Raw genomic sequence first — 26,864 nt, forward strand, 5'->3', positions numbered from 1 at the left:
TGATGCTCTTTTGCCCACTTAGAACTGTGTAGGAGGGAAAGATTTCTCCAGTTCAGAAACCAGTCTTTCCAAACACTTCTGGCTTTCCAGAAATTTCGGGGATTGAGCTGATGAACACAGTAAACTTCTAACTGCTAAATTGGCTTTGCAAACATAGACAGTTCTAACTAATGAGGAACTTTACATGCCTGATGGAAGTCTTGTTCGTGTCAGCTAAGCATGTACTGACAACAGCTTTACAGAACTTGTAAGACTGGTCAAAATTCTGGGGTGTTTTGCCTCCCCTAATTTTTTTGTCACATTTAAGCGAAATACTTGGTCATATTTTTAGTGATGGAATTTCTTAATACTCAGCCTACCAGAAAATATTACTAAATCTGAAAATGAAGAAAAGTCAGCCTCCAGTATCTTATTTTTGGTAAGTTATGAACTAGAAAAAAGTAGCTGGTGGAAAATATTACGTAGTTGTAGCTGTAGTGGCTGTGGGTAGGGATCTGTTCCATGCATTGTCCAATTAGTTTGTTTTAGTATCATGCATCCTTTCTGATGTACTCACAAAGCAGCCCACTAGAATGTAAAGTATCTTTTACCCTATTGACTAGGGAAGTGCAGCACTTTGAACTCAGTGCAAGGCTTTTTTTCTTTTTTTTTTTCCCCTCACACTTAAACATTTCATTATATGTTTTATACTATAAAAATTGGAAGAAGACAGGCCTGAATAGCATCAATCCCAGCTGGACTGAACTTGAGTATCTCATGTCTTACACCAGAGCTGTAATTTGTACACAGTCCCCTTTGGTAGCCATTTCTAAGAATTAGTGCTTTGAAGAGACTTTTCAGTACTGGCCAGGAAGTGGTTTTTTAAATCCTCAAGGCTGAGGTGGTGTCTGTAGTTTTATATAATCAGGACTGAATTAATAGGTAGCATCTTTTTATGTGTTTTGTGAGCACCACAGGTTAGTACAATTCACTTCAACTTCTCCATTTTAATTTGGTTTGCTTTTACTGTTCTCTTTTCGGGGTAAACTTAGTGCTTTTAAATACAGAGTTTTAGAATGAGCATCCTGCTTTATAGCTTTCCTGCAGCTGTGAAGACCTGTGGTACCTGGTGCCCAGGTTTCAAGGAAGAAAAGTTTTGTTGTTTTTGGTGGTTTTTTTTAACTGTATGATTTCACAAAACTGGACACAGCCAAGGTGGAAGCAAAACATTGATTTAAATGGGAAAGTACTGGGGATAATGACATAATCAAATCAGTCCAAAGTTTGCTATGAGTTTTTCTCCTTTGCTGCCATCAGTGTTGTCTTTTGAATTGGGTTCTCATTGAGCTGTCCACAGTGCTACCAAATTCTGTTACTATTTGGATTGTGAAATGGATTTATTTAATTTTTTTAATCACAGGTGTGGTGAGAGTCATTCATTCCCTCCTGCTGTAATTTTTGTCCTGTTCTATTTTTTTTTTTTTGTAGCACTGCTCAGTTGTGTTTTGTCTTTGTATTCCGTCTCCAAGTGGAGTTGTTATGGCACAGGTCCCAGTGTTAATATATGTATGCCGTGATAGCTCTGGAGTTGAGAATGCCTCTGTCTTTGAGGGAAGTGTTGAAATGTTTAACTTTTCAGAGATACAAGATACCTCCAGACATTTGCAGTTTTGGGCTCCACAGTCTTTCCCAACAACCTGATTTTGTTCCCTTGTACAAGCTGCTTTATAATCAGAAGGTGGAGGAGGTGCTTAATTTTAACTCTTACACCTGTGTGAAGAGTTAAATTCCATAGCACAAAATTCCATAAGATGTGTGTAATTCTGAAGACTGTGTGTTTAAACAGGTGGAATTTTATATCTCATTGTGCCACTTCAACCTGTGCTGGGTGTGACTGAAACAAGGGGTCTTTTGAGGAATAACCTAATCTGAGCATGTCATCTTGGGAAGCTTGAAAATGTACTTCTGAAACTGTCTGTATAGACAATGAAATGGATGATCATGTATATATAGTCTAGAAAAAAAGTAACTGTTCTGTGGCCAGCCCAGGAGGTGACTTGGCAGTGTCAGGTACCGTGGGTACCTGTTTGAGTTCCTCATGTCATAGAGTGGAGCACTGCAAATTCTGTCTCAGTGATGCTTTTTTTGTGTTCCTAGTTCAGTCATGGAATTTACATTGGAGCTTGTTAATGTGAGAAAATAATGAAATTTAAATTTTAATTTAGTAGTAGGAAGTGTGTGTGGATGTGCTAATTTAGATTTATTTTAAATAAGCCAATTTTAGAAGAATTCCCAAGAGGGGAGGTTTCACTGGGTGAGCTAGATCAATCTAAAAATTGTTTGAAGTTAAACTTGTCATGTAGATGAATAAGGCTTTAAAACATAATTATTACTCGTTATATACCTTCTGAAACTTGTTTAGCAAGTGTTTGCTATTAAAGGTCTGTTCACACAGGGGGGGTGAGTTCCTGTCTAAATATTGCTGTGTCCTTGGCTTTGCTTATCCTCTGATTATGAACTTATTTCATTGTCCTTTCATGCAGCTTGTGGTTTGCAGTGAATGCTCCCTTTCTACTCTTTTTTTTACCAATTTCTCTGCTGGTTATGCTCTCTTATCCCATTATACTCTGTAGTTTCTGAAATCCTCGTGGAGGACAAGACTTTGGGAGGGCAGGGGTTTTCTCGTTTGTGGTTTTTAACTGCCAGTGAAACATAAGGTTTCTTAAATAACAGTACTTGTCAGCTTCAGCTCTGCTGACTTAGACACTTCTGTTGAGAGACATGGGTTTAAAAAGAAACCCCAAAAAACCACCAACCCTCCAAACCACAAACAAAACAAAAATAAAGTAGAGAAGAACCCCAAGCTGAGGTAGAAATGACAATACAAGAGAATGAATGTCTCAGTGAACAAGTGTGTTTCACTTGGGGAAGAGCTTCAGTGTTTAATGAGGGAATGCTTAGGAATAACTTGTAGGGATTCAGAATATTTGCATAAGGGTGTGTTGTGTAAAATGTCAGAGCTTCTTCCAGAAGGAGGAAACTTCCCACCAGGGCACGGAAATGAAGGTTTGTTGTTTGAGTCTCCTTATGTGATCAGAATACAGTAGTGGTGGGTTTTTTCCTAATTGCTTGGCTTGCAAATCCCCTTTAAAATCAGACTTCATGGAGGCCTCTCTGTAGCAAACTTGTGACTTTCTTTACCTTTCATAGCTGAGTTTTATTTTGTATCAACTAATATGAGAACTTCTGTTGCTTACAAGAAGCAGGTGGAGGAAAAAACCCTGAGATGTAATAGGAAAAAAAATTCTGATGGGGGACTTCTGCTGCCAGCCTACACTCTGTCATATCTCAGTTATTCCAGTATTGTGAACCTGCATTTTACACTCTTTGCAGTGATGCTGGAAACCACAGCCCTATCTCTGGAAACCGCATTAGATACCATTGGATGTCAAAGATGCTCCTACAGCTGCTTTCACTATCTAAAATGATAAAATAAAGCATAACCTCAGCTCTTAGCTGGGAATTTTTCTTTTCTGAGACTAAACCACGAGAGTGTTCCTGTTTTTGTAGATTAATCCAGTGTGGGTATGGGAAAAGATTTCTTTTTTCTCAAGGAAGGCATGGCTACTTCTGAGTTATAGCTCAGCAGCTGAGTTTTGTATATTTTTTTAGGAATGAAGACAATTTTTATTTTTAGGTTTGACACAAAACCAGTGTCAGCCAAAGTCCGTGCGGATATGAATGTGCTTGCAAAGGTACAGCACAAAATAAAGCCATCCTGCCTTATTTCTCTAATTAACCAAGGACAAATCACTTCTGTGTTTCATTAAGTTGTATACAATGTGAATACCACAGGGAACATGGATCTAGGGCCTCTGTGGCACCAGATCCCAGCTGGTGAGGCACAGCACACTGGAAAGACATGCCAGTGGCCAGTGAGTAAAGCCCGAGCCATTAGGGCTCGTTAAGTTTGGTGGATGTTGTGGTCCTGTGGGCACTAATGTCTCTAATGACACAGAGGGCAGGAGGAGAGACACGGAATGTAATGGCAAGGGAAGGGAAGGGAAAGGGAAAGTGTTGGTGGACAGGCTGGGGGAGCAACTTTGTGCTCTGGTTCAGGTGACTTAATCTATCCAGCGTCTGCTCGTGAGCTGCAATATGGAGACCAGTTCTTACAGTTTCTGAGGAAAAAAATGATCCATGAAAGACTGAGATCTGGAGGTGTGGAGGTGATGGAGTGTCACAGTGAGCTGTACAGTTCCAGTGGTGTTATGTGATGGCAGTTTGTGTGTGCAGAAGGTGTTGAAGTGCTTAATGGTGGGATTGTGGCCACGGACCCCTCGCTGAGCTCAGCTCTGCACCTGGAGGAGCTGGAATGACTGTGCTCCTGGGGACTGAATGCAAGTGCTTGTTTGTCTCACCTTCACACCAACTAGATGGATGGAAACTCCAGTCTGTATGTTGAAGTTAAATTATTGGGAGAGTCAGTCCTGATGTATGAAGAAGTTGTGCTTTACCAGCTTGAAAAAAGTAAAGTAAAGACAGTGGGGGGTGGGTTAGACTTTCTGACAGACCCTGTGGAGTTGCAAGTGTCAGGTAATATAGAAGGAGGGGGAGCCACACTTCTTTCGTAACCTAAATGCAGCATTTCAGCAAACAAGGATAAGCAAAAAGTGTAATGTGGGATGATGAATACATAATTTCTGGTCTTACCTTCTGTAGGGGAGAAGCAGCCTGAAGGGAGTAATAGGGGCCAGTGGGTGGGTTGTTTTATTTTTATTCCCCTCCCCCCCCCCCCAAAGATATGTTTATTCACTTTGGGCCTTTTGGAGTGGCAAAGAAGAGAGATTATACTGAATGGAGGCATTGCTCTTTATGAATGCAGAAAATACCATTATATTCTGTATTTCAAATTGTTAGAAAAGACATCTGGAATTAGTTCGTTTTCTAAGGCGTGGAAAAGAGAATGAATCATTATGGTCGAGTGTGTTAAACAGCACTAAGAATGTTCTCCATTTCCCCCTTCATGGAGTAGAGGTTTGTCTGGAGATGGAGTTATTTCATACTTTGAATTCACATTTAGCTTTAAACTGGGTTGCTGACTTGTGGGGGAGATGTAAGCATCCCTCCATTGTTTGCATAGGGCTTGCTGTTTGGAGGACTTAATTCAAGTTGCAGCTTGTAATTAAAAGCATTTCCCTGCGTCCCTTCAGAAGGACTGTGGTGGTACTTTGGTCCAATTTCACATGCAGGGGTGGGTCAAGCCACCTGGATCTTTGACAGTAAGGGTGGAAGTTCTGCACTCTGGATGCTCTGTGGGTGCTCTCATGGTGCTCTGCTCTGCTCTTCCCACTTGCAGGTGGTGAGAACCAGCTTGTTGGTGTTCAAAAATGTGGAGGCTGACTTAGAAGGTCGAGGCTGAAAGGGGAATGTGGGAGGAAACCAAAGTACTAACACTTGGTGTCTTTTGCTGGTTGACATTGTCCAGAAGCAGCTTGTGGGCTGGAAAGAACCATTCTTAGTTTCTCGCCCGCTGCTTTCTGCTGGAGCCTTGATCTCTTCCTCTTTGGTTCCCTGGCCTTTTGTTCTTAGTCTTTCACATATTCTTCTTTGAAATGTGGCCCTAACTCACAAAGCAAACTGGATTGATGTCTTGTTTCTCCCTTTGATCTGTGGCTGCAGCACCCGCTCGCACCGCTGGTGTCTGGGAGTGATTCCGGTCTCAGTGGATCATATCACTTCTGGCACCATGAAGAGATCACATCTCTGTCTTACAGAGGTCAGAAAGGAACCAGAATAACCAAGGGAGCTGTAGATCTGTAACTGATTATTTATTCCAGACAAAATCATCATGGAATGGTTTGGGTTGGGAGGGTCCTTTAAAAATCATCCTGTCCAACCTGCCTGCCATGGGCAGGGTCATCTCTCAGTAGATCAAAGGGTTGACTTGAGAGTTCACCTTGTTCGAATTCTTTTGCAGGAAGTTACAATTATTCAATAAAAATCATGTCTAGAGTATGTCTGCTGAACATAATGAGATTACAAGTTGAAGACAATGCTGTTTATCTGACACTTCTACTGTTTGTTAAGGTATTTAATTTCATACTCCAATGCTAAGAAATTGGAAGCAGTCTGGCAGAGTGGGATCTAATGTCTCAGTAGTCATACAAAGGACTTAAAATATGACCAAATGTGAGGACAGCTCCTTCATGTTTGCTCATCAGTGTTGAATCAGCCCTTGTTCTCATAGCTCACCTCAGCACATGCAATGTGCTGTTGCTAGGAACTGTGGAAGCTGCTCACTGAGAGGCCAGAAGAACCTTAGAGAGGGTTTTATCAAAATTGATAACTGAAGATCTGATCACATCATCTCCTCTGCTCTGCTTGTGGTTTGTTGAATTATTGGGGATTAACAGATAAGTCTATAACCTTTTTTTCTTGTGTATTATCTAGTCAAAAAGTGTTACAGCTTGACTGAAGAACTTCTAGTGACCGTACTCTAGAACATCCTTAATGAGCAGCAGACAGACCTACAGGGTCCATATAGATTTCTCTGCCCCCATAATATCAAAGGACTATGAGCTGCAGCTTTGAGTTTTCCTTATCTCATGGAAGACACTGCCAGCCTCCCTCCTATCATTCCCTAACGGTTCTTAACAGAAAGCTGGTGTGAAAGTTGAACTTTTTACAAAACCCAGACTGTCAGGAAACTTGAAGACAGAAACTTTAGGACCGTTTAGTTGGGTCCTAAAAAGAAAAGGTTGAACACCATGTATTCCTTTATTGCCCTGACTATGTATGTGTAAATAAAATACATAAAACCTCTGTGCAGCTCCTGTTAAGGATTTGTATTGGATGTTTTCCACATTGTTTCTGAATTCCCTCTATTACTGGTAGTTGAATAACTATTTCAGGAAGATAGAGCCAGACTTGTGGCAGGTGTACCAGAACAGGGCAGAAGCTGGAGCACAGGAAACTCCAGTTGAATAGAAGGCAAGTTTATTTTACCACAGGGGTGGAACAGGTTGTAAGAGGAGATGTGGAAACTCCGTCCTTTAAGATATTCAAAACTTGACTGGACTAGTCAGCCTGGTCCCTTCCAACCCACGTTATTCACTGTTCTTGATGCTCAGTTCTTCTGCAGTAGCTGCTGGAGGCTCTTCCTTTTTCAGTCTTGGTTTTTTTTAACCTGATCACGATGAACACGTCTGTCATTTCGTTATTTCCTGCAGTTCTGGAGGCAAAATAGGTGATGACTACTAGTTGAGGACAAGTTATTAAACCCCTTTTATTGCCCAAGGATCAATACCTTCTCTCTGGGTCTGTGTGGTGGCATCAGTGACTGACCTGGAGGCAGCAATGAATGTGCATGATGGTGGTACTTGAAAACACCCGTAGTGATGATCCAGAAACCTTAACTGAAAGTGATACTTCCAAATAAGGCTTCTTTCCTTCCTTCCTCCACCTTACTTTCGCTTAAAGACTGTATTTTTGAAAAATGGGTTTAGAGAGTCTGCCTTTTGATAGACATAGGTTGGGTTAGCCCAGTGCTAAAACATACTGTGAGTTGTGAAAGCATCACCTGATTATTAAATATGAGTTAGGACTTGCCACACAAGGAAACTTATTGATATAATTGCACTGGTGTAATTATGCTCAGACGATTTCCTGTGTCGACAAGCCCTTCGATGCAACCGCTTTGGCCCCTTCTTATTCAGTAACTCATTAGGCCTCTGACTGCACATTAAAATTGCATAATTCTCAGCTAAAAAATCTTCAACCTGCACATTTAATGCACTGGCAGCGCTTCCAGCGTGCTGGGCAGACCAGCAGTTGAGCTTTAAAAAATGATGAAGAATGAAGGACAAAAGAAATGAACTCTCCCAGTCTGGGGAATGGTTGTGGAGCAAACGGTCCTGAAAAATATCATTACATAATTGTGTGGATTTTGGAGTAGACACGACTCATCCAAGTGTGTGGCTCATTCACACCTTTTATAGACTTGGAGTGTCTTGGCCTGTCTGCTCCTTGAGCCACCCTTATCTCTGATTTTGATCCCCAGAAATGGCTGCAGTAGGAGCACACACGCAGCCAGCTTTGGGTTTGCAATTGCTTCCAATTAGCTATTTTTTTTTTTTTTACTAAAACCACATTTCTGTGATTGCTCAGTGCTCTTCTACAGCTGCCTTTCCCCCACCACTCTCTTTTGACAGAAGAATTCTGTTGGATTATTATTTTTATTTGATAAAATTGCCACAAGACTGTTACTTTTCTAGTATCTGTCTTTGCTAGGTTTTCTTTCTTTTTTTTTTTTTTTTTTTTGGTAGAAATTGCTGTTTTTAAGACTGATAACTATGAACATTTAGTTTATGGAAATAGGATGAATTCTAATGGGAAGTCTGTGTTTTTTCCTGATAAAAATAAGCCTAAAGGCAGGATACTATCACCTCATTATTCCACACCCAGCTTACCTTAATTCACACTTGAAAATGGGGCTCTTGATGGTCTCAATCATCATATCAAGGCTGAAATGTTCTCATTATTCATTGTATGGTCTAGCAAATGAATGAAGAGCTTCCAATACTTTATCACATGGATGCTCCAGTTTATTAGTCTTTCATCTTTTTTTCTAATTCCCTCTTTCCTTGACAGCACTTTAAAAGTAGAATCCAGGAATGCATGTAGATTTTCCGGCGCTTTGGGATACTGTCTCTCCCAAAGCATCATCTGTGTTCATGATGGTGTCTCCACGTGCATTGGGGTGTGAATTTTGGCAGGTTTCCTGGGGCAGGGCATCAATTCGAGCTCTGATGTCCAGTGGCATCCTCTGTAACACACCTCACCATGCTGCAAAAGCTTCCCAGTAGGAACCTTTGCACTAAGGAAAGCGTTCCTGTGTCCATACGGCTTCTGTCACATTGAAAAGTGAGTGATGGGAATTCTGCAGGAGTGCTTGGACAGGGAGTTGGGGCAGCTGAATCACTTTGAACGTTGCAATTGCATCTCATGATCAAGGCTCAAGGCTTCTATCATGTTTTGATACAAGGTGGAGCCTTATCCCTCTGTTCTGTCAGCACCAAATTCATTCTGTAATGCTACACTTCACAGCTGGTTGCTGTAGTAAGTTTAACACAAGATAGTTTGGGTTTGCATTCTTAATTTGAGGCAGTAGTCCAAAAAGTGAATTCAGATCAATGGCTGTATTATTTAGCTTTTTTTCCCCTGGAGTTCAATTCCCACCCCTCAGCTCTGTAGTTAACACACATGTCTCTGTTTGAGGCGGCAGAAATGTAGGCTGAGTGCTTATCGGGTCAGTGCTGCTGTTTAATAAACAGTACTTATCTCCTTGAAGCAACACCCTGCCCTAAATAAGTTTGCCTCGGGAGTTGAGCCAGAAATAGCTTCCTTTTTTTTAAAATTTTTTTCTTTAATTGGATCGTAAAAAACAAATCATTGAAAAACTGTTTCAAACGAAAATGCAGGTGGCAGTGGTGCTGCTTTCTGAACAGCTTGGTGCTTTTTAATTCCCCCCTCCATGAGTCATGCAGGTTGTAAAACTGTGTTCACATCTGTCCCCAAGAGTTGTGCCTCTCTCAGCATTTCATCTTATTCTCAAAACTGAGTCTGTGCCCTCACTTTTATTCACTGAAGTGCTGGTGGAGGGATGTGGTGATGTTGTTTGGTGATGACCAACATGTCTTTGTGTTGGTCCCTGAACAATTACAGATATGGCTCCACTGTGCCCCTGTGAAGCAAAACCCAATCCCATTTTAATATAGAGGGAGGAGGGTCTATTGCTTAATTACAAAATTACTTTAATTGGCAGCATAAATAGCTTGTTGGGGGTGTATGTCCCCCTCCATGATGCTTGTCTTTGTACTTCCAATTCCTGAGTTTAATTTTTTTTTTATTTCTGAATGTCATGATGTAGCACAAAAAAAGGAAGGGCAGCAAAATTAGGATGTGGAACTAGATACAGAAATGTTAGAAGGCCTAAAAATAAACAGGAAAGAGAAGGGAATTGCTCAATATTGATAGCAGTTGGCCAGGTAATAGTGGTAAGGACGTGCCTGGAATGCAGAGTGTGGGTAACAAGCATTGGAAATGTTAAAATACAAATTCCAGGAGCCTGAGTGGAAAATTAAAATATTTTTGAATGGATGGTGTTACGGGGATCATGGAAATACACAAAAAAATCACAGAATAACGTTAATGATTAGGACATGATTTTCAAATGGGGACGTTCCGTTAGGGGAAGATGAAAATAAAAATATGTGCAGTGATGAGCTGTAAAGAATTCAGCAACAGAATGGCTGGAATCATATGTGGGAGACAGATTTCTTTGGGAAAAAGATGGTGAATGAGATTCTGGAGGCGTAGAGGCAGGTGCTTGGTGCACGTCCTCCTGATCGGATTTGGGGGTGGATCATGGAAACCTTTGGCATATTGCAAGTATAAATATTTGTGGGAGTATTTTTTCTGTTATTTCCAGCTGTAGTGATAATGCTATAAATAACTTTGTTAGGTGTCTTACCCACAGCAGAGGATACTTTTCCACCTAATGACACAGAAACTGTGAATTTGCCACACCAAATGAGGGGATGTGGTGACCGCGGGGCCACCTGAGTGAGTTAATCACCTTCAGAAAAATATGAAGGAAGGAGAGGGCCTGTAAGTGGTGGGAAAAAGTGAAAAGTCACGTCTGAGAAGTCAAGATGTGCGGGAATTAAGAAAAAAAGTTGCCAAAGGTTGAGCAGAACTAGTGAGCTGAGTGTTTTGTCTTTCCTTCAGGGTTGGAAGTGTCCAAGGTCAGATGCAGAGGCAGATGTGCTGCCCCTGGCAGGACTGGGTCACAGATAACAGTCGAGCTGAGGTGACACTTTGCTCCATTTCTCAGGGCAGGTGTTGGCACTGCAAAGGCAACTTGGATGGTTAATGTTAAAGTGAGAATTGCTGTATTGCTATTGAAGGCAAAACTGAAGTTTTAAGTCATGGAAATGCAGATCTTCAGCAACAAGTGTCTTTAATGTTTTGATGGAGTTAGTGTTGGAGAATCACAGGCTTTAATGGCAATGTTTATAAAAGAGAGGGGAAAAAGCAAATGGAATTTTGGTGGCATGACATTAAAAGGGTGGATGCCTCAGAATATGTTTGGGAGACAAGATCTGAAGCAGGATTTAAAAAAAATAATAATTTAACAAATCTGCCTAGCATGTTCCCAATATCAAACCAAGTTATCTGGATTCTGATGAAATATTTGGTATGTGGGAAAATTGGTGCTGAAAGTCAGGTTAGTAGGATGGTAAAAATAAGGAGATATTGATGAGTGGGGAAACTGGCCATGGGGAGTCTTGGAGGGTAAAGTGGGGAAATGATGCTACTAATGATGGGAATGGTCTTATTATTTCATTAACAAGCTTTGCATAAATGTTAGGAATAAGTACGTGAAACTTCACCGTGGAGTATAGGAGGCATTGTCAGGTTTATGAGAAGAGACTAACAGAAGTAGTTTAGTCTAGAATTAAGTATTAAATGGGAATTTGGTTTAAATCTAAAAATGCAGTCGGAGTGCTCAATCTGAAGAAACACAGAGTATAACCTGCCAATGAATAAATAAAAATAGAAGGATGTTTCTGAGCGTTGAAGCATCACAGTTCTGGAACAGCTTTCCAGTAGGGAAAGCAAGGGTGGAAAAGTGGTGAGTGATCTGTTAATGAAGGGATGTGTGTTGTTTCTGGTGCTAGCAGAGAACTGAGTTTGATAATCCCAGGACACCACACCTGGCTTCTTACATAAGTAATGAGAAGCCTCCTGGGTTACTTCACATGCGAAGGTTTTGCTGCAAGTTGTTATTGCTCCAGAGCCCAGAACACCTGAGTACTGAGGCTGAAGTTTTCAGTACCTGAGTTGGTACCTCACACACTTCTCTGTGGATTTTAATGGAATTTCCTAGATTGAAACAATGACAAGCAGCTATTGTGCTTCTGCTTCATGTTGTCTGATCTATGTCTGATGTCTGAGCTCAAGAATTCAGTACAGCAGCAATAGAGTATTTGCTCTGATGGCTTTCTGTGTAAAGGAAGCAGTAGGATATAGTTAATTCCAATACATAGTGTTTTCCAGAGAGCTGCAGCGTGGAGGAAAGTGGTGGAAACTCCATAGGTGTTTGCTTAAATAAAGATGTTTAAGTGATTTGTTTTGAAACCAAGGATCTTCCCTGTAAGGAAGATCTTGGTTCTCACTTTCTCAGCAGTGCCCACTTGGACTATGACATTCCCACCTACCTGACTTGTAGTATAGGAAAATGCAACTGATTTTAAGATTCTGTTCAGTAATCAGGGCTAGGAAGTACAGCAAATGGTGAATAAGCATGGGAAGAAGATAGAATTCATGGACTCCTGATAACAGGGTTTTTTGATTATTTGTGGTTTTTTATGCTTTTGATTGTTTAAAAAAAGCTACCAGTTGAAATGTGCTGTGATTCATTGTCAGATAGCCATTGGTAAATTTGTTGAGCTGTCAGTTTGATACAGCTGATGGCTAAGCTGTGCTTTCTCTCTGTTTCAGTGCTCACACCTCCTCCACCGTTGCCACCACCAATACAGGGATATGCCTTTAAACCACCTCCTCGACCAGATTTTGGCACTTCCGGGAGAACAATCAAACTGCAGGCCAACTTCTTTGAAATGGACATTCCTAAAATAGATATCTACCATTATGAATTGGATATAAAGCCAGAAAAATGCCCTAGAAGAGTTAACAGGTAATACTGTGCTTTGCTTTTCCTCAGTTTATTTACAGTCTTGTTTTCCTTTGAAAATGCTGGACCCATGTGCTTTCCCCGATGTCTGAGAGGATGTGTCTGGCTTTAGCCACTGGTTGTATTGATCACTTCCAACTTTGCATATCCATCCGTGGGCTCTTTTTTTTCCCTCCAAGTCTTTATTTGGATTGAATTCATCAGCATCTTAAGATGCTGCTGATCAAAGCCACTGGTGACAGATGGATAAACTGTACTAGCTCTAGTGGAGCTGGGTCAGTATGAGCCAACTTTTTAAATATGATTTAGTATTGCTTGTTTAAATATTGAAGTTCAATTGATGAGTCCTTCAGCAGGGAGTTGGTGTAACCAGCTTGTTTTCCCACCTTTCCCTACTCCCAAAGGAAGGAAAAACCCATTTGTTTGTGCTGCTGTGAGAGGATCGTAGAGGTACTAAATTAGGTAAGAAATTATCCTCCATCAGTAGATTCTATATAAGGGAAAGCTGTGCTCCTGAAACAGATAGCAAGGTGGCCCAGGAAACAAGCAGGCAGGTCTTGCACTTGGCATGTGTGCCTTGTTAGTCAGAGTGTGCAGCTTCATTGACTTGAAAAAGAGCAGCGTTGCCAGAAGTGAAACTCGAGAACGAGACTTGGCACTGACTGGAAAACCACAAGTGTCATCATCATAACTACCTACATGTCAGCTGTAGAGGATCAGAATGGCTTGTTTATATATTCAAGAGCAAAACCTTTCCTTGTTAAAAAAGGTCACATGGGTGGAATATGAAATCATGAAAATGAACGAAGTGTGGAGTCAAAAAAGCCACCTGAAAGCCACGGTTTTCTTAACGTGATTTAATAAACCTGAGGGCATTCTCTGTTGTTATTCTGAGGAGTTGGTGATGATAGTGTTTTCATAAAGCAGCATCACTCTGCTTTGCTGTCCTTTTTTTTTTTTCCTGTGGTGATCTGTTATAAATTTAATTTTTCAAGTAGTTGAGAACTGAGTTCAGTTTTAAAAGCAAAGACTGTTGTTAAATGTATTAAGCTGAACTCTCTTCTTGCCCAAGGGGAAGTGCTGATTTCACCAACGTGCTCCTACTGCACTGGACCACTGAAAAACACTTTGAGCAGTCACTTTTTTCACAGTGGGAGCCATGAGAGCTTTGCTTTCATTAACTGATATTCCTGCCACTGCTCCAGCCCTCACAACTGCTGCTGGCTGATCCACAGTGATCCACATTGCCTCTGTAGCTCCTCTGGGGGCTGAGTGCTGCACGGCTTGTGTGTGTTGTAGTTCTGTGTGATCACTCTGTTATGGTCCTGCATGTGGGTGCTTGCCAGTGGCAGAGAGCATAATTATTAAAGCAGTTTTTCCTCACTGAAAAGGCAGATTATGTTCAGCAGCAAGTTTTCTCCACTGCCAGCTCTTGTCCTGCTCTGCTTTGTCAGGTTGGTCACTCCTGTGTTGTAACAGGAGTGGGGACAGATCTGCACAGATTAAATGCCCTTTGCAGTAAGCAGAGATGTCATAAATGCATTCAGCAGTGGTGTGGTGCACGTTTCTCAGTGCAGTATGGTAAGAATACAGATTGGATTCACTTACTGAACTGTATGTTTTATTTCTTCTGAGTTCTTACTGCTGTGTGTATTACCCTGTAATGTACCTGCACTCACCTGCCCCTACCTGGGTTGTTGTGAGCTGTGACCTTTCAGTCCTGTGTGTGTACTGGGATACATGGGATATGGGATATCTGTATATGGGATTATGCAGGATGCACGTGTAATCCAATTCTAAATGATGCTTTTTTCCAGCTGGATTACATGTTTCTAGTATTTTGGTTATGTAATTCAGATGTATATTTTCAGTCAGTAGTTTTTATGATTACTTTACATGTTGTAACCTCTAAAAAGGATAGAGGGAGATTTTTTTTTTTACTCTACTCCCTCATCTGTCCCAGCTTCATTCTTCAGTTTTACTCTAGGACTTACTCCAGCTCATGCTGTGGTCCTGCAGATCCCTGTAGGATGTGTAGTGTACGTGCAAGTTCCACACTGAGACATGAGCTGGAGCAGGACTGGGAAACACACAGCTGAGACAACGTGCTGCTGTGCCAAATTAATAGTCTGGCTGCAATTCTTCATGTGTGGCAGAAAGGCCAGGTCTATTTGGGGAGTTGGACAGGCTGAGTGAGCAGTGTGAGTTTGGTTATACACTTTAATTCACGAGGACTCATTCAGCGTGGAGGATGAACTGTGGGTCCAGTTGCTGGCCCAGAGTTCTTGGTGTGCTTACAGGAGCTCAGTAGAACAGTAGTCCCAAAGGGCTGAAGTTGGTGAATTTGTAAATAACTCTTCTTTTAACTTCACATGGAGAAAATAACGTAGTTTTCATTGATATCTCCACCCACAGCTGAGAAGCTCTGTTGCTAAATGTGGATGTGGTTTGAAGCTTGAAAACATTAAGTGGAAGTGTTCATTTTTTTATATAAAGCAGTTCACAGTCAGAAGAACTTGCTCAGAAAGAGAGTGGAGTTTCCATAGCTCAATCTTTAACTCAAGGTTGAAAAACACCTCCTTCCTCCCACCCTTCAAATTATCTACTTGTTCAGTCAGACACTGCAGACCTGAGGCAGATATTACTGGGTCAGATTTGATTCATACTGCACAGGAAGTCATAAGAATTTCTTTCAGTGGTCACATCTTATTTTAAGATAAGTCTTGGGACACAGCAAAGAAATTGCCAGTTAAAACAGTCTTAATTCTTTTCTTGAATGAGCTCAGAGTTTCATCTCAGGTTTTGCAGCACTCTCATACTTGACTGTGTGCTGGGTTAATTCTCTTGCCAAGTGGAGGTGTATGAAGCACTCACCTGCAGCATCTCTGAGCTGGTGGTTGTCAGCAGTGCTGAAGGAACAGTGGTTTCCTTTCTCTGTTGTTTTAACTTCTTAATGCCCTTTTGCCCCAGGCTGTGTGTTCAGATTGCAGATTGCTGATGGATTTTGAATATCACACATGGCCTGAAGGATGTCTCTCTGGGACACTGGGACCAAAGACCTTTGGCATCAAAGGGTGTTATTACTCCAGCTGACCTCCCATGGCTGCTGAACTGCTTTGCATGACCAGTGTGGAAACACTGTGGTTTGACAAGAACTGTGTGAGTGGTTTCCCCATTCATACAGACATGCAGCCTAATTCCAGCCATGCTTAAATGAATATTTTTAATATGCACAGGTCCCGGTGAAAGGGCATATCCAGCTCTGCTGGATGGATCCCAGTTTTTCTGGGGACATGAAAAAATTGAATTTAAAAGTTATCCTGGTGCAATGCAAAAAGTTTGCATGTTGCTGTCATCATAGAACTGTCATCATTACACTGAGGCTGTAAGATGGGATAGTGATATTTTTGAAAGCTGCTTAGTCTGCTGAGTTTTTGGTCTCTGGTCCTCTACAGAAAGGGCTGTGGGACAGGGAAGCAGAAGCCCCAGGAGATACCCAGCACCTCTTGTTTTGAGCGTGAGAAAGCACAAGCTTTCACTTCACCACTTTCATTAGATCACAGAAAAGAGGAAGGAAAGTTTAAACCTGAAAAAGCTAAAAATAGCAGTTTTAAGAAAACAGTATAGTCTAGGAAAAGATTGCATTAATTCAGAACAGTCAAACAAATCTTGCCTTTAATAGCCAAAAATGGACAATCCTTTCATTTACCTAATATCTGTATTGGTAAATATTAGTGTTAGTATTCGTCTGCTACTTAACATTCAAAGTAAAATGTTGAATTAACTTAATCTTTTTGTATTTTCAGAGAAATAGTGGAGCATATGGTTCAGCACTTTAAAACCCAGATTTTTGGGGACCGCAAACCAGTGTTTGATGGAAGAAAAAACCTTTACACAGCTATGCCACTTCCCATCGGGAGAGATAAAGTAAGTTTTAAATAGAAAAGTTTCTAGTTGAAGATTTTAAGGTGGTATTTTCAGAGCCTGTCTAACAGCTGATAGAACAGATTGTTTCTGGAGTAGATGTCTCCTGCTGTTGTCGCTCTGCTCAGGGTGTGGTTTGCCAGGACTCAAGTGTTGTTGCTGTTGGAGTGGTCACTCCCCCTTCCATCTCCCTTCTTTCTTCCCTCTCTTCCTCTCCTCTGGTGTGGTTTCTGCTGCATTGGTAAGCTGGATCAGCTGCCCCAGACACTGGACCAGCTCCAGACTGGCACTGGGGAGAAAGTGAGAACAGAGCTGAGTTTAGAGGGGACTGGGAACACCCTCCAGGCAGCAGCAGCTGTTCTCTCACCTCGCTAATCTCATCAAGGCTCACTCTAAGCTTATTCTCTCTATCAGTAGCTGGAAGAAGCTCTTCCATCTCTCTGTTGCCTGTATAGAACCTCTTCCCTAATCCTTTATGACTGAGAGCCAAACTAATTTAAACTGCACAGGTTAAGACCTGCTATCTTAGCCCTGGGGCAGTTGGGGGGGACTGTTCTCTTTGCCAGCTCTCCGTGGGGCGGTGACCTCTTTGGGCTCTGGTTGGAGCTGCTCCAGTGCCCATTGACTGGTGAAGTAGAAGGGACTCTGTTGGAATATGCTAACACACAAACCCTATAAAATAACTTAGCCTGGGCATCTGTGATCTGATACCAGTTTGAATTTTCCGTGGCCTTTTTATTGTTAATTTTCATTCATTTTTCACTCCTGATGGTATTACAGTAAGTCCCTTCTGCTATGGGTGCAAGGTGAGGCCTGCACAGTTACAGGGAAGGACTATCCTATCCCATAAGAGTTGATTACAACCTCAAGAGACAAAAATAAAATGTAAGGGGTAAAGGGGAATACAGAAAAATGTAGAAACTGGGAACAGAGCTCAGGTCTTCTGAAATTCAGCAGCTCTAAAATAGTTCTTTGCTGTCCCATACTGTTTGCCTGTGCAGTGCTTGACATAGTTAATAGTTCTACCTGAATCAAGCTCTTAATCTCATATGTGAAATTTTTATTCCCTCCCAATCTGTTTAAGTGAATGTCGTGCAGTAAAGGTCAGTCTCTCCTCCAGTCTTAATTACTCTTCATTAACCAATAAGGTAATGTCTGGGTAAACTATAAAGGGCTCATTAAAAGTATTAGAGATTACTCTTTTTTTCCTCATCCAGGAAAAAAGTTCCCAATCTTGCCAGTGTGATGATCACATGGAATAGGTGGTCGCTGAGGAGGTGTTTTTAGTGGAGGTTTAGTGGACAGTTCAGGTGGTTTCATCTGTGGCTCACATTTAGGCTCACTTTCAATAAACTCCTGGGTTTTTTACTGTTTCCCATGGGATACAGGACACTGTCAGTTGTTCTGCTCTACATGTATTAATGTTCCCCTGGAGGAAAGAGCTAATAGAGATAAACCTTGAGCCGTTTAAAATCGGACGTGGGGAAATTTAGCTTAATGCAGGAAATTTTTACATGGTGCTAAATTGGTTTAAGCATGATTTAAACCAGTGTGAAGCTTGTAGGTATTAGGACTTTGCTCCAGCATAATTAGATTAAGTTTCTTTGGTGGGGTTTTCTTTGTTCTGTACATAAAAAATGAGTAAGCTTGCTGCACATCTGATTACATTTAGGATCATATTGAAAAGATTCATGAACATACAGTGATTAATAGATGATCCTTAATCTAAGTGGAAGATCTTAATTTACTTGCAGTATGCATTGGTGGTGGAAGAACTGGTGCTAAACAGAGGGCTGACACCAAATTGCACTCTCTCCTCATCTCTTGTTGGTAGTGGTTGTTGTGGCCTGGGTTTTTTTGGTCCTTGCTGACAGCTCTGCTTCTTTTATAACTTTTTCTGTTTATATAAATACTCTTCTGCTTAGCTTTCCTGGTTATCAAACCTGTTTTCATTCTTTCCTTATTGTACCTTATTTTCACTCTTTAATTTCTTCATTTCTTTAGACCTTTCAGAACAAATATGGAATATGTAAATATTAACATGATATTTTCTTAGTTTTTACTTGTACACATTGAGAAGAAAGACAGTGTTAAGGTAGGAAGATATTTAATAGTCTCCTCTTTCCTCATATGTTCAAGCAGCAAACCCAGGTCACCTCCAACAGCAGCTTTGTACTCAATTCCTGCATTACTTATGTATCTCCCTAAAATGTCCTTCTGCAATTAAATGCTAGAATTTAATTTTAATTGAACTTGAGCGTTCTCTCACCTAGCAAGATACAGGAACATCTGATAGATCTTAACCTACATCTTAATTAGTCTTTAATTAGAAAACGAGTAATTATGAATGAACCATTCAGAGCAGTTGGATACAGCAATCCTGCTGCTGTTCCCTTTTCCAGAAGGAAAATCTCAGTCCTGTCCATGGCCACAAACTCCTCTCTCTGTTTGAAGTACTGCTGAGAGCTCTGTACATGACAGAAGCAGAGCTCTTTCCTACATCCATAGCTTGAGGTTTCCACAAGAGGCTATGGGAGGTAGGCAACCAGATGTTTGATTGGGAACTGTTCATCTGCTTTCCCCTGAATCCATGGGAAGGAAAACCTCTTGGATTAATAGAGAAAAGGTACTTTGTATGCTCAAAACACGACAAAATAATCATGTAATGTTGCCTATATTTTATACAGAAGAAAGAGTACTAAGAATTCCCCAAAAACACATGGTCAGGTTTAATTTTTATTATTTTTAAACAGTGCTATTATGATTTGTATTAGTAATTCAGACCACATCAGCTTCAAGTCCTATTCTTTTTAAGAATGGCTTTAAAATTTTTCTACAGGCTTAATGATTTTTTTCATCCTGACAGTAAAATCCCTTTCATTTAGTTCCTTTAGCTGCAAAATTATGTTAACTGTCTTGCAGTTTAGCAGTGGGTCTAGCAGGTAGCAGGTTAGTGACTGAGATTGTAAATTTTTTTTATTATTTGGGGATAGATTATAAATCAAACCTTAAATTTTGCTGTAGAGTTTATCCCTAATAGTTACGGACATAGTAAAATTCCCATTTAAAATTACTTTCTTTTTGAAATTTTTCTTGTTATGTTTACTCTGTCAAACATAAATGTGTTCATTTGTCCTTAAAACTATAGGGTGGAATAAATAAAATATTACTGAAAGATATAGACTCTGATTGGCAGTGCCTAAAAATATATGTGAACTTGTGCATGAGGATTAAGGACACATTTTTTTATATTTTTGTGTTTTGTTTTGTTTTGTTTTTTTAACTACACATAAACTTTCAGTAGTGTGTAAATGAAGTGAGATATTTAAGGGAAAAAAAAAACAAACAGGAAAGTTGGATTTAAAACTTACTTATTTGAGCAGTGACTCTTAATTCAGCTCTTCTGAAGTGGAGTCAGACCCAGCAGCAAAAACTGCTTGGGCCAAATTCAGCAGTCGCAGATCTGCTAAACTTCATCAGTGTTTGCAGTCAAACACCTGGAATAGAAATTCTTCAATCCTGGATCCTTTATTTCCACCAGGGACATGGATACTGCAACACATTCTTCATCTTTCATTCTATCATGGTGAAGGAGTTTTCTAAATAGACACCAGGGGAGGGCGAAAAAAAGTAAAATTAAATCCTTTTTTTAGGTTAAGGGTGCCAACAATTGTTAATAATCAGATTAGTTGTGTATTAACAGTATTGGGAATAAGTGTAGAATGGTTTTGTTTGGAAGGGACCTTAAAGGTCATGTCATTCCAACCCCCTACCATAGGCAGGGCCACCTCCACTAGACCAAGTTCCTCAAGCAGAAATTACAAAACTTGATTTGGAGGAGGAGAGAGGTTTAAAGGAAAATACACCTCAGGAGCGACAGACTCTTCCACCTGCTGTGTGTGAGAGCCAAGTTGAGGACCTTTTCATGGTGTGATGGAAAAAAAGGTTTCATGGAGAACTTCCAGCCTGTGTGAGCTGAAAACTTGTCCCTGTCTTTGCACAGATTTGAGCTGAGCTGCCCTTCTGGGCCAGATTCACCCCAGTGAGCCCGTGATTAGACTCCAGTTCCCGTTGCTCTCCCACAGCCGTGCAGCTCCTTCCTCTGCTCGGGTCTCCTGGGGAATGACGTTTGTGCTAGAGGAGAGATGCAGCTGTAATATTAATTTTGTGTGCCTACTATAGATGGTCAGCTCATTTTGGGGGCACAGGGGAAGGCTTGTTATTTGTGTTTTATCTTTCCTTCCTATTTTTGGACAGAAGAATCGAACTGTCGCAAGAGACCAGATGCTGGCAGATCCTGGTTTGCTGTTACCCACCTATTATTTTTGCTGGCCCACTAATTGCAGTTTGTCTGTTAAGTGGATGCCTTTTGTATTTAAATTGCAAGCTCCCTAGGACAGGAAAATACAACGTTTTTTGTTTGTATCCAGCACAAAGGATACTCTGATGTTGTTATTTCTTGTAGTCACTCCCACAACTGCTAATCATTTCAGACAAGCCTTAATTTTAGTCGGCTTAAGAACTTTGGTGCTCAGACTTTCTTTAAGAAAGAGGAGAAATCAGCATTACAAATAATTACAAGTAATTGGATGAAGTAATTTACCATAATGTAGTTTGTCAGTGTTTTTTAAGACAAAAAAATTCAAAGTAGGCATAAGATGGCATAAGATGTTTTGTGCCTAATATCATCATTAGTACTTGGGGGTCACCATTTATTCTTTCTTTGGTATTTAAAAATAAGAGTGTTTTGGCTTGGTGGGTTTTGTGGTTTTTGGGGGGGGTTGGTGTTTGGTTTTTTAATCTCTGTTTTAAAGCTCCTGTTTTCTCTTGTTTGAACTGTGTCTACAGCAGTAGTATATAAAGCACTCGGGTGCTCTAGAGAGCAAATACCAGAAATTCATGAGTCTTGGCAGGTGGTGACAGCCCATGTTTTATTTTGGGCGTGCAGGAGCTGACATGAGCAGTGATGCATTGGGACGTGGTAGGGATCTGAAATCAGGTTATCGGATCTTCACCGAGACCTCCCGGTTGATACAAGCGCTCCCAAATTACAGTGTTGCCTGACAGAGGGAGATAGCTGCCAGCTGGGAAGCACTCCAGGTTTCTGAAATACACCTTTGGGAAGATCTCAGCTGCAAAAAGAGGCTGTACCTAATGCATATTGTTGCTTCATCACTGCTTTTTGTCTCCTCCCGTGCTTTATAGGGCTGTTCAGAGGAATCCATCGTCCCTTCCGAGCCCCTTCCATTTCCCCCCCCTCTTTCAATGGAAAGAATCATCTTGGTTTGTTGTTTGGCATTGTTGCAGGTGGAGCTGGAGGTCACGCTGCCAGGAGAAGGAAAGGACAGAATATTTAAGGTGGCTATAAAGTGGATGTCCTGTGTGAGTTTGCAGGCTTTACATGATGCTCTTTCTGGCCGGCTGCCAAGTGTCCCGTTTGAGACCATCCAGGCACTGGATGTAGTGATGAGGCACTTGCCTTCCATGAGGTGAGGGGAAGACCTTGACGTGGTTTAGGTGTTATTTAAATCGCTTTGGTGGCCTTTTTGGGTAGGATGTGCTTTCATAGCTCAACCACAGCAGATGGCAGGCTCAGGCAAGGGGCAACACGGTGCTTTTCGCTCATCTGGTGGGATTAGGAGCCTCCAGCCTGGGACACGAGACCCTTCCCCCAGTGTTCTGGCTCCCTGTTTGTGTGCTTTCGGCTCAGGGGTGTCCTGCCATCTCCCTCTTTTCCCTGTAGCCTTGGAGAAGGAAGCTCTCCCCGAGCGGGAAGTACTTGGAGGTTGGTAGAGGTGGAAGGGTGGTTTTAAATCAACTTGTTACCCTGTTCCTCTGTGTCCTTGGGCAGATGTTCATTGCCAGTTCTGTATAAAGGATACAGTGCTGGGGGGACATTAATGGCACCCTATATGGCTATTTTTATAGAAAAGAAAAACTGAAAAACTACTTGACTTGTTTTATTTTCCAAGTAAGTGGGATCTACAGTATTTTCAGTCACACCCAAGAGATACTGGGCTTAATTCTGCTGCCATGAAACAGGTCACTTAAGACCACTGTGCAAATTATATTCAATTGGAAAGTAAAGTTTAGTAGGGCTGAACATTTCCATTTTGAAGGGCTAAACAGGGAATATGAGTTAAACTTATGCAAATTACTTTAAATAGCCTTATAGTATGTTGACTTTATCCTCATGTTATGGATTAAAAAGGTTTTTAACTTTAATCAGGTTTTACAGCATAGAAAACAGCCCATACTGTGAGATAGCTTGTTCAGAGGATCATACTGGCTCTGGATGTGATTAGTTTGCTATTAAGTGTGCAGTACTTAATTATCAAGTGGAAAGATGTATCAGAAATATTTATTAGATCACTTGTTTACCCACACATAATGTCTGTTGTGTTTCAGAGTACGCACAAGTAAGGGGAGGGATTATTGCGTTGGTGTTTAAATAGCAGAGATGTTTAATTCTTTTCTTACTGAAGCACAGCTGAATTTTTAATAGAATGCAAATAAAAATGCTTTTTGTCTGAATTGGTAGATATATTAAAGAGTATACTGAAAATGAAGTTAAACTTGAGTAGTAGCCAGTTTCTTACTGTGATGAGCTGGATTTTAGAGGTATAACCAGAGTCCTGCCAGGAATCTCAGATTATTGGTACTTTGAATCTCTGACATTTCTGTGCTTTTGTGAACAGGAATTTTTTTTTTGCTTTAGTTGTCTGATGTGCATTTCTTTGCTTTATTGCAGGTATACTCCCGTGGGGAGATCTTTTTTTACAGCATCAGAAGGGTGCTCAAATCCTTTGGGTGGTGGCAGGGAGGTTTGGTTTGGCTTCCATCAGTCAGTCAGACCTTCATTGTGGAAAATGATGTTAAATATTGATGGTAGGTGCTACAAAATATAATGTATTGTTTCTTCTTTCTCAAATACAGTTCCATTTGTTGGATTTCTTAAAAATGTTCTTAAAAATGTTCTTAAAAATGTTCTTAAAAATGTTCTTAAAAATGTTCTTAAAAATGTTCTTAAAAATGTTCTTAAAAATGTTCTTAAAAATGTTCTTAAAAATGTTCTTAAAAATTTCCTCTGTGTTGTTGCAACACACCATTTATGTTTTTGTCTGCAGTGTCTGCAACTGCATTTTACAAAGCACAGCCAGTGATTGAGTTCGTATGTGAAGTTCTGGACTTCAAAAGTATTGAAGAACAACAAAAACCTCTGACAGATTCCCAAAGGGTAAAGTTTACCAAAGAAATAAAAGGTAATAAATTATATGAAACTGCTTTATTCGTCTGATGTGTTACCATGACATCTGCAAAATACTTTCTGTATCAGTCACTGTATTTGGAGATAAAAGCTTAATATTTTTCACTTTTGAAACATATCAGTAGTGCCAATCCCAGTTCCATGACAAAGATACTCCAGTTCCTAATCTGTTGATTTCTAAATATTTACAAAGATTGGGATTTCATGTTTTTTTCATTACCCAAGCTTAAATTTTTCCAATTGCTGATGTTGGGATTTTCATATTCCAGTTCCACTCAACAGTACAATTCCAACTCCAGTTACTGATATCAGGATGTTTATATTCCAGATTTTACTATTAATTAACAATGTGGTTTTGCATGCTTAGGTATATTTCATACATACACTCTCCTGGAAATAAATTAGTTATTCTGCTGTATAGTGGCTGAAGCAAAGAGTCCAGGAGGAAGAAGTCTTACTGGTTTTGTTCACTTAAGGTTTCTCCTGGAAAACGGAGATCCTTCTTCCTGATATTCTTGGTAGAAAGAAAACAAGTTAAAAAAGAAAAACTCCATAAATCTATCCTGCACCTTCCTTTCTTGTTTCCACAAAATGCACACAAAATTATCTTTGCCCAGCTAGAAGTTAGCATGAAAAGTATAAGTGAATCCAGAGTTTGTGTTGGTTGTAAATGTTCTGATAAAATATCAGGCACTGAGTTGCTTCATTCCATGAGCTCCTGGAGGCTGTTCAGGTGTTTTTTCTTCCCCACTCCCAATTCATGAGTTCAGGGCTGGCTGCAATAGTTGGAGGTCTCACAGACATTGTATGTTTAGACAAAAAATATAAACAAGGTTTTTTGTTTCAAGGAGGTTGTGTGCCCTTTCTGTCCTTTCCCCATCCTGGACTTCCTTGGAGGTACAGAACTGCAGTTCTCAGGATGTGTTCAGTGTCATCTGTGAACTCCTGGGCCTTTGGGATTTCATCTTGTCTCTAAAATTCTGTGTTGAACTTTGGCTGAAGCTCGGGGGCTCTGAATTTTAAGGCTGTAAATTGCTGGTTTTGAGTTCTCTGTGGGATACCCTTTGGTTCTAAATAGTAAATGGCTTCACTGCACAGTTTAAGTGGTCTTGTGTAGCAGTTTAGAGGCTGACACCTTGATTTTGAAGAGATGGTGATATATGTTTTCCAATTTTTAGGTCTAAAGGTGGAGATAACACACTGTGGACAAATGAAAAGGAAGTACAGAGTGTGCAATGTCACCAGACGACCAGCAAGCCACCAAACGTAAAGGATTTTGCTGCTTTTTAAGCATGTTTGGTCTCAAGCTGGAAAAACACCTCACTTGCATTGCTCACATAGGAAAAGTTGCTTGAAAAATGATGCTTTTTTTGGTTGATACCCTTAAAATATACCAGTATTTTCCCAGCTTTGCTGTTCTTTTTGTTCTGTTTTATACTATAATGAAGGCCATGGCATTTGAACCAATTGCTTCATTTTGAATTTGGGGAGTTTTTTGGTTGGTTGAGTTTTTCTTCTTTCTTCCTTTCTTTTTTGGATTTCTGCAACACTGGAAGAACAGGGTGTCCTGTTTGTAGCCTGCTGTTTCTCACAACTTTCAAATAGAACAGTAATGCCCGCTGGGATCAGCTTTCTAATCTTGCTTATTGCCAATCTATTTTTCCTCTGGAAAAAAATGTTTCTTTTTAATCACTAACCAGAGGTTTGCAGATAACTTGAATATGGAGGTATTGAATCTCATTTTTAAGGAAGTAATATAAGGAACAAAACTGATAGCAGCTTTTTACAAGAAGATAACTGATGGTATCTAAATCTAGCATTTCATTGTTCGGGCTTTGTTTTGTGCTCTTTCAATAAGCTTAACTTGTGCCAAGAAATGTATTGAGGAACTGTGGGACAGTATTTTGCATGAAGTAACAGCTTCTTTTCATATTTGCTTTCCAATAGATTCCCACTTCAGCAGGAGAATGGACAAACAGTTGAATGCACTGTAGCTCAGTATTTCAAGGACAGGCATAAATTAGTTTTACGCTATCCTCACCTTCCATGTTTACAAGTTGGACAGGAGCAGAAACACACATACCTTCCTCTGGAGGCAAGTAAACTCATGGATAATACTGTATTCTGGGACTGGGGGAAGGGGGACAGAGGGGAAAAAGGTTCAAATGTTGATGAACTGCTTTTTGAGTAGCCAACTTCAGAAATTCTGTAGCGCAGCAATGAACCAAAAAACAGTTGCATTTTGGTTTTTAATTTCCTTTCTGTGGTGGATATTTTAGGTGTGCAACATAGTGGCAGGACAAAGATGCATAAAGAAACTCACTGACAATCAAACTTCCACTATGATTCGAGCCACTGCCAGATCAGCACCGGACCGTCAAGAGGAGATCAGCAAGTTGGTGAGTGTTGTGTCAAACACGAGTGAGGTGTTGTGAGGAACTTAATTTTGCCTGCCTTTGGCAGGTACTGAATGTGTTCATGCCCTGCATACAAGTGATGAGCTTGTTTTTTATCGATTTTTTTAATTCCAGATGCGGAGTGCAAGTTTTAACACCGACCCTTATGTTCGGGAATTTGGGATAATGGTCAAAGATGAAATGACGGATGTGACCGGCAGAGTCCTCCAGCCTCCCTCAATCCTCTATGGAGGCAGGGTATGTCCAAGGGATACTGTACCCAAGGGATACACACCAGTCTGTGATGGCTTCCAGCACCAGCTGGGATAACTCCTGTAATATGGCTGTTTTAAATTAGTTATGTTGGATGTAAGGGGTAAAGTTGGCATAGGTGTAATGTTTGGAATTTACGTTTAGGTTCTCAAAGTCCTTAAATGTAATGTCTGTGTTGCATCTCCCTCAGTTGCTTCCTTATTTCTGAAAGCAAAGCTGGGTTAAAAATGTGTCTGTGTAAACTCAGAAGGGTGGTTGGGCACTG

At 40.6% G+C, this 26,864-nt stretch overlaps 1 protein-coding gene across 1 annotated transcript in view; it reads left to right on the plus strand.

The window, feature by feature from the left end:
- Nucleotides 1–26,864, plus strand: part of AGO2 (argonaute RISC catalytic component 2) — a 53,189-nt gene that overhangs the window by 4,318 nt on the left and 22,007 nt on the right. The window contains exons 2-10 of the mRNA XM_064644074.1: nucleotides 12,547–12,742; nucleotides 16,546–16,666; nucleotides 21,971–22,152; nucleotides 23,415–23,551; nucleotides 23,791–23,925; nucleotides 25,109–25,196; nucleotides 25,878–26,025; nucleotides 26,210–26,329; nucleotides 26,462–26,584. Of these exons, the coding sequence (XP_064500144.1) occupies nucleotides 12,547–12,742; nucleotides 16,546–16,666; nucleotides 21,971–22,152; nucleotides 23,415–23,551; nucleotides 23,791–23,925; nucleotides 25,109–25,196; nucleotides 25,878–26,025; nucleotides 26,210–26,329; nucleotides 26,462–26,584 (1,250 nt within the window). The remainder of the gene's footprint in view (nucleotides 1–12,546; nucleotides 12,743–16,545; nucleotides 16,667–21,970; nucleotides 22,153–23,414; nucleotides 23,552–23,790; nucleotides 23,926–25,108; nucleotides 25,197–25,877; nucleotides 26,026–26,209; nucleotides 26,330–26,461; nucleotides 26,585–26,864) is intronic.

The sequence above is a fragment of the Pseudopipra pipra genome, chromosome 1, assembly GCF_036250125.1.
Source record: "Pseudopipra pipra isolate bDixPip1 chromosome 1, bDixPip1.hap1, whole genome shotgun sequence".
NCBI lineage: Eukaryota > Metazoa > Chordata > Aves > Passeriformes > Pipridae > Pseudopipra > Pseudopipra pipra.